At 36.5% G+C, this 8,164-nt stretch overlaps 1 protein-coding gene across 1 annotated transcript; it reads right to left on the bottom strand.

Moving 5' to 3' along the window:
* Positions 1-324: 324 nt before the first annotated feature.
* LOC137954944 (conglutin beta 1-like) lies at positions 325-774 on the bottom strand. Its single transcript, XM_068801837.1, has one exon. It carries the CDS (start codon positions 772-774, stop codon positions 325-327), a length of 450 nt encoding a protein of 149 aa, XP_068657938.1.
* Positions 775-8,164: the final 7,390 nt, after the last annotated feature.

The following is an 8,164-nucleotide window of genomic DNA, read 5'->3' as shown; positions in this document are numbered from 1 at the left end:
TTCTTGGTCGTGACCCTAAGATAAAGATACTTTTGTGAGTCCTTCTTGATCTTCCTACTGCTGTGATAAGAATGCCAGCTCTTGGTAATCATTGTGGGTCCTGCTTCTTATGGGCTTGGACCTATCTTGTGGGCCTTCTTTGGTCATGTGGCCCATCTTATAATAATCTTACATATGTGGGCCGTCCTTGGTCAACTTGAAGTCCGAGATGATCTTCAACCACATGACACCCTTCAACACTTGAAATCGTTAGTGGAGCGTAGATGACATTTCATCTGGATGTAGGGGATGAAGCAATCCTTCATCTCCACGGTTTAAAATCCTTCATCTCAAAGAAGGCCATATTTGATCTTCTTTGAGATGAAGGACGCGACGCTCCCTTTGCCCCTCTCTCTCCTCGTACCCCCCTCTCTCGCGCATCCTCATTTTCCTTTTTTTCTTCCTCTCTCCCGCACTTCCTCTCTCGTCTCCCTGAGCCCCCGATGTCGCTGCTGCCTCTCTCGTCTCCCTGCGCCCCCGACATCGCTGCTGCCTCTCTTCCCACGGATTCTCATCTCTGGCCTCTATCTCTTCTCCCTCTCGTCTCCGGCCTTCGTCCCTCGGTCTTCTCTTGAACTCGCCCTCTCTCTTGTACCCCCTCTCTCGTCTCCGTGCCTCCCTCTCTTCTCTCGGACTCGCTCTCCATTTTTCTCTCTCGCTTCTCTCTCTCTCTCTCTTATCCCTCTCGACCTCCCTTTCTTCTCTCTTTTCTCCCTTTCTTTTCCCTTTCGACATCTCACTCCCGTCTCCCTCTCGCTATTCTCTTTTCCCCCAAAATACCTTCCGATTTCTTGCAATTTCCCCTATTTCGGTTTCAATTTTCTTCAATCTTGACATTTGGACTTCGATTTCATAATTTCTACTTCGATTAGGCATCGATTTCCCCATTCAGCATTGATTTCACCATTCGGCTTCGGTTTTCACCAAATTTTGGAAGGTATAACTAAACCATATTTTTTTTATTAAATTAGTGTTTTATTTGATTTAATTTTATTGTCAGTGCCTAATTGGGGTTATTCGTGCATACTTGTGGGATTTAGGGTTATGGTTTAGGGTCTAAATTCTTGATTCGTGTTAGGGATTATTTATAGGGTTTGACACTCAGTATTTAAGGGTCATGTAATTAGGGTTTATGGCTTATGGTTAAGGATTTAGGGTATTTTAGGGATTATGATTTTTAAGGTTTTGGGGGTTTTGTGTTTTTAAGCTCTAGGGTTTTTAGGGTTTAGGTTTTGATGGTTTAGGGTTTTTAAGCTTTTGGGGTTTTTTGTTTTTAAGCTCTAGGGTTATTTGGGTTTAGGGTTTAGGGCTTCTAAGGTTTAGGGGTCTAGGGTTTAGGGTATTATGTTATGGAATTAGTGTTTAGGGTTTAGAGTTTAGTAGGTGATAGGGTTTGACTTTAGTGTTTGATGGGTTATGGTTTAGGTTTTATTAGGATTTTTTAGTCCAATTCAAACAAGGTTGAGATGCCTACCCAGGCGTCCATTAGCCAACGAAACCCGACCCCCATCACTGACGAGGTACAGGTCGTAGTGACTGGGAAGTTTAATGGGGCTCTTGTCAGGGGTGTTCGGTGAATTTGGACTTGATATGTGTGTTTTCTCATTGTTTAGTGCATATGCAGTAGTGAAAATAGTTTAATTAATTTTGAGATGTTTGAGAATGTTGTTGAGAATTTTTGAAGTGTTATGGAATGTTTTTGCCATGTGGTGAGGAGATTCGGGTGTTATACATATCCACCACATGATATTCTATTTTCTATGGTTTGTGTTTCCGTGATGGGTAAAGGTTGTCTGATAAAGTTTTTTCCATGAGGACCTTCTCGGATTTAGATTATACATGGCTGCAAGAAGACAACCAACTGGTCGACCATATGACATTTGGACCTTCGAAGACGATAGCAAAATGCTCGATCTCTTGGTCGAGCAAGTTAATCTACGGAACAAGTTGCCTAACGGGGTATGGAAGCATGAGGTATATATGGATTGTGTTAATAAGTTCAATGAAGACACAGTCAATAAAAAAACTGTTGAGCAGGTGAAGAATCGAACAAGATCATGGAAGAAAACATACCAAACGGTAACGAGTTGTATCAACACTAGTGGGTTCAGTTGGGATGCAACCACACAATGAGTTACTGCATGTAATTCTGTATGGCTTGACTACATAAAGGTCAGTAATCATGATGTACTATAAAATATTTTTTATGTTTTAATCGTTAGCATAACTCTGTTCCAAGAAGTATAAAAGATGTTTCATTCTTGTAGGAGCATAAAGATGCTAAGAAGTATAGACATGAAGGTTGCCCCTTGTATGACAAATTAGCTATGGTGGTGGGAAACACAATAGCCGTAGGGTCAGGAGGTGCAACCTTTGTAGATCAGGGCGATGAACTCATCCATGAATTGGAACATGTCCCGATGGATGAGCCCAAGTATGTTGATATAGTTAGGGATACTCCATCGCCATTATTAAGCATGGATGAGTCTCCAAGTAATCAATCTGAAAGAAGCAAGCGATCATATTCAAGTCATCGTAGAAAGAGAACCGAAATGCCCGATGATGACACTAGTAGTTTCATTGATGCAATGGATCGAATAGCTCAGACATTTGAGAATTTCATGATGAAGCCTAAAGAGAAAGAGCTCGATATTGAAAGAGATTGGTCAAAGCCCTCAGGGAAATCCTGGACCTATTTGCAGAATTGAAGTTTCACGCTCCTTTATGGATGGATACGCCAAGTAACAAGGTCATGTTTGCAGAGATGACAGTCAAAAGAGCGGGTCTAGTGGCTTAAATTTTGTCTTGAAAACTAATTGTAATGCGTTATAAATACACTATTCTTTTGGAATATTGTTATGTATTAGGTATGATGTTTGAATTATGACGTTACAAGACTTATTAGTATGGATAATATTTAAATTTGATATGTTGTTGTGTTTATATATCTTGCATGGATGAATATAGTAGATGAGTATGGATGTGGACAATTAAATGAATATGGTTGCGTATGGATATGATTAAATGTAGGATGTGGGAATGTGGATGAATATGGTTGTGTATAGGTGTGATTACAAATAGGTTATGATTGAAGATTGATGTTTAGTTGCATTTATGACATTTAGGCGATTGAATTTGTAGATTTCCATGGATACTATGACAGACGAAGAACAGGTTGCAACTATGGTTGCATTCACAACTTTGTTTATCGCCATGGGAAGATACTATATGTACCATTGCAACAGACGTGTACCACATTCTTGTAGGATGAATGGTCCATTGTATTTGCAAAAGGCACTAGACAAATCACCAGTTAAATTTTGGAAACTTTACAGGATGAATCAACTGGTATTTCACAAATTGGCAGATATACTTACTAGTAAAGGGTTTTTATCAGCCACAAAGACCATCTCAATTGAAGAACAACTTGCATATTTCCTCCTAACTGTTGGTCAACAACAATCTTATAGTGTCATAGTAGAGATGTTTCAACAAGGTGTTGGATGTAATCCTCAAACTTCACTCTGATTACATCAAACGAACTTTGGAACGCACACACTTGAAGATTTTAACTAGTTCAATGTTTTATCCGTACTTCAAGGTAACATCACTTCCTATAACTAAATAATTTTAGATTAATATACAAAGTTAGTCAATATTAATTGAAAATGTATAATTAGGATTGTATTGGAGCTATTGATGGAACTCATATCAAAGCGAACATTCCAGTTGAAGATCAACCGAGGTTCTGGAATAGAAAAGGCTATCTCTCCAGCTGATTCCCGTATACATCGAGATAAAATCTTTGTACCTGAAGGTAAGTAATATATTTTTATGCAATCATTTTTTATCTATTTTATCTTCAATTATTTAATGTGGTATATAATTTCTATTATAGGAAAATATTATCCAGTCGATGCTGGTTATGCAAATCTCCCGGGATTTTTGGCTCCATATTGAGGAACCTGTATCATCTACAAGAATTTGGAGATAATATTCCTAGAAATGAAAAAGAATTATTCAACCGAAGGCACTCATCTTTACGGAATATTATTGAGTGAACTTTTGGTGCTTTAAAAGCTCAATTTCCATGTTAAAAGGCACTCCTCCATTTTCTTTTAAGATCTAGGTGAAAATTGTACATGCTTGTTGCATATTGCACAATTATATACGTGGAGAAGATTATGATGATATATTTGAAGATGAAGATGATGATTCAAGTGGCGAGCTCGGTGGAGGAGTGATGCAGTCCAATTAGGTGCAATGGATGATACAAACAGCGATGATTGTGATGGTCTTGAGGATGTAGGTAGCCAAGTAACATACTTTCGGAGGCAGAGTGCATTAGAATCCACAAGAGCCGCACAATTTTGAGATGCCATATCGACTTCCATGTGGAACGATAAATGATGGTTGTATCTTATTATTTTTGAACATGCGTCATTTATATGTACTAAACTTGTTACTTGATGATTTTAATATTAAAGGCACAAACTCGTTATTAGAATAATCTTTCTTTTAGGTTATTAATAAAGTTGAATATGTATTTATTTAATATTTTTTTTCAATTTTATTACTATATTAAACTTCATATTTAAGTATCTGGTAAATAAAATATAATTAAAGTATGCATTTGATTAATTAATTACTTTTAATTTTGTCAAAATATATTATTAATTAATACCATGTAAAAAATTTATCTTATGTTATTAATAATACTTTTTATTCATTAATCATATTTATTTTTTATTTACTCTATTGTATTAGTGATTTAATAGTGGCAATTAAAATAATTTTAACTCAAACACTTGGTTTAATTAAAATATTTTTATAATTAATAAAATCGATTGTTTTAAATTTCGAAGATGAAGATGAAGATGAACTTGTCCACACTAACACCCTATTTTGAAGATGAACTTGTCCACACTAACACCCACTTTGAAAATGAAGATCATGTAGATGCATGAGATGAAGATGAAGATCAAATTTTCGTTTTGTTGACTAACCCCCCCCCCTCCCCCCCCCCCCCCCAAGATAAAGATACTTTTGTGAGTCCTTCTTGATCTTCCTATTGATGTGATAAGGATGCCAGCTCTTGGTAATCATTGTGGGTCCTACTTCTTATGGGCTTCGGCCCATCTTGTGGGCCTTCCTTGGTCATGTGGCCCATTTTATAATAATCTTACATATGTGGGCCTTCCTTGGTCGTTTGAGCTTGATCTTATCTTCCAACACTTCCCCTCAAGCTGGGGGTGAGACAACAACATGAACTCCCAGCTTCCTGCAAATGATGTATAAAATATTTTTGTATAAAAGGGCACATCTTCCAATATGGCTTCATCTTCCAACATTCCCCCTCACTCTGTTCCGTCCTTCCATGAGGCCCTGTGGCATAATAAGTGAGAGTAAAAATCACTCCTAGCCGATAAGCAATTGCTTCATACTCCAGTCTTAATGTTGGATGTAGGACACACCCCACTGCTATCAGTAGTGTGTCTATCGACATTGTTCTGAAGTGTCCACCATCGTGTACCTCCACAGGACAACGACTCTCAAGTGGTAGGAGACAGAAAAGCCATTACAGGGGGGGGGGGGATGACATAGATGTAATCATTAGTTCCTCCGTCATGGACTTCCATCCACAAATAATTTTCATCTTTTTGACGGGGATGAAGTTCCTCCGTCGTGGACTTCCAACCACAAATAATTTTCATCTTTTTTATGGGGATGAAGTTCCTTCGTCATGGGCTTCCAACAACAAATAATTTTCATCTTTTTTATGGGGATGAAGTTCCTCTGTCGTGGACTCCCAACCACAAATAATTTTTATCTTTTTTACGGGGTTGAAGTTCCTCTGTCGTGGACTCCCAACCACAAAAAATTTTGATCATTTTGATTGGGTAAAATAAATGATCACATGATGCCACCTCTTATTCAATAATAATGTCCCCAAAGAGACATAATAGATGTAGCTGAATATAACACGACCATCTTCCAACACATATAACATGAACCAAATAGTAAACTTTGTCAAAGAACCCTTGAAATAATCCGATATAAAAATTTCTTCTTTGATGCACAAGATTCATCTTTTGTGCTCCCCTTTCTTGAATATTTTGGTCACATAAACTTATCAGAACATAAGAAATAAAATACCTCTTTCTTGTTCTTGTTCTACTTCTCCCCTTCAAGCTGGGAGGTAATGGCAGTGATCCCAGCTTTAACCAAATATCATAGAAGTAGCAATAAACCCAAATGATAGAGATTAGTAAATAAGCCCTCAAACCAGGGAGAAGTGAGATATTTTCTTGATATATCAACTCAAACAGTGACATAAAATAATCGGCATAAATTCAGATTTTTCAATACAACAGGATACCAGCATGACCTTTGATTCTTCCAATTGGATTATATCTTTCAATATAGATCAGATTGAAATGAAAATTTTCCATCTAAAACTAAAATTAAATAAATTTCATCCAAGTATAACATCTCTTCATAAAATATAATTATCAGAAGATAAATAATCTGATAGATTTCTGTCCTTGTCATCTGGCCGAACTAAGTTAAGTTTCTCTTGTTTTTCTAGAACGACCATTGACTCTTCCAAGATCAATATCTCCTTATAAAAATATCATACCGAGAATTGGTTGAATTGGTCAGAAAATAGACTTACATACCTTTCTCTTGATATATAATTATCCATATAAAGTATCTTTCTAGATAGCTTAAAATACCTTGGAAGTTGAGGATTTCTGCTGCCGCTCGAACCTCTTTTTCAATTTGACCTTTGCTCGGAATCCGAAGATTGCTGCTGCTACTCGGACCTTTTTGTAATCTAAGCTTTCCTCATTCAAATATCGATATCTCTCTGAAAAAATTTCTGATTGGAACAAATCATTCTTCTTTGGAAAGTAGACTCAAATATCTTTCCGTCAATATAACTTGCAATATGAAAAACTGCGTATAGATGTTAAAATTGCAACAAAAACAATGGGTGTAGGGACTGAAAAAAAAAAACTATGAACCTAGACCTATGGTTTAGGGTTTAGAGAAAATGATCACATTACCTCCGTGACTTGACCAAGTCAATTCACAGAACCTGCTCTAATACCATGTTGAATTTATGGAAAAGTGAAATATTTCATTGAGATCAATAACTTGTTGTAATCAGAGTACATGAACCTCTATTTATAATAGAGGAAGATAGTAGAGTCCAATTACAAAAAAACTACCCTTGTCCCAATTACACCCAAACTCTAACACTAAAGGTATGACCTAACATAATTAGGTAGCTCAATATTGATAAAAGACAAATATAACATAAACTAAAACTCTTATTGGTTGTGACCCTAAGATAAAGATACTTTTGTGAGTCCTTGATCTTCCAACTGATGTGATAAGAAGGACAAATCTTGGTAATCATTGTGGGTCCTACTTATTATGGGCTTGGGCCCATCTTGTGGGCCTTCCTTGGTCATGTGGCCCATCTTATAATAATCTTACATATGTGGGCTTTCCTTGGTCGTTTGGGCTTGACCTTATCTTCCAACAGGATCAATTAGAAATCTCTTTCTTATAAAATTCCTCCAAGCTATTAGGGGTTGTACTATTGGAATTTCCCAAACATGATGTTCATTTTTAGTGTCTAAAATAATTTTCTTCACTTACATTTATTAAAGTTTTCAATTTTTTGCAAACATCAACTTTGGTGTTCATTTTTAGTGCCTGAAAAATCAAGATTGGATTTGAAAAAGAATTGAACATCCAAAATAGAAATGCACATATTCCAAGAGAGATAATTCCAAAAAAGTATCTATGATTTTTAAGGATTGTAAAATCTTTTATTTTTTATACATTAGATTTTCCAATCATCGAAAAATGTGGGCGAGGCATTTTTAACTGAGAGTTAACTCCCAAACCATAAGTCATTTCTAACAAAAATTATACTCATTACACATCTATGATTGTTAGGTCCGCTTTTTTTAAATAGGCAAAAGCTGGGTTGTTTGGCTCTGGTAAATATCCCACCGCACGTTAACTTGAGAATTTAATTTTTTCAACTCCTTAAAATTTTTGGATCATTAGGTCACTTGCATCTTCAACATGTTTCAGACATGGATAT

The sequence above is a fragment of the Aristolochia californica genome, unplaced genomic scaffold, assembly GCF_029961685.1.
Source record: "Aristolochia californica isolate CCGP_79_NKW_82.1479 unplaced genomic scaffold, dmAriCali1.0.hap1 SCAF_2, whole genome shotgun sequence".
NCBI lineage: Eukaryota > Viridiplantae > Streptophyta > Magnoliopsida > Piperales > Aristolochiaceae > Aristolochia > Aristolochia californica.
Note: the sequence above shows the minus strand (reverse complement) of the source record. Positions and strands in the feature narration are given on the sequence as shown.

Excerpts from the sequence above, each read along its gene's own strand:
- LOC137954944 (XM_068801837.1), bottom strand. The coding sequence starts at position 774 with ATGTCGAAAGGGAAAAGAAAGGGAGAAAAGAGAGAAGAAAGGGAGGTC.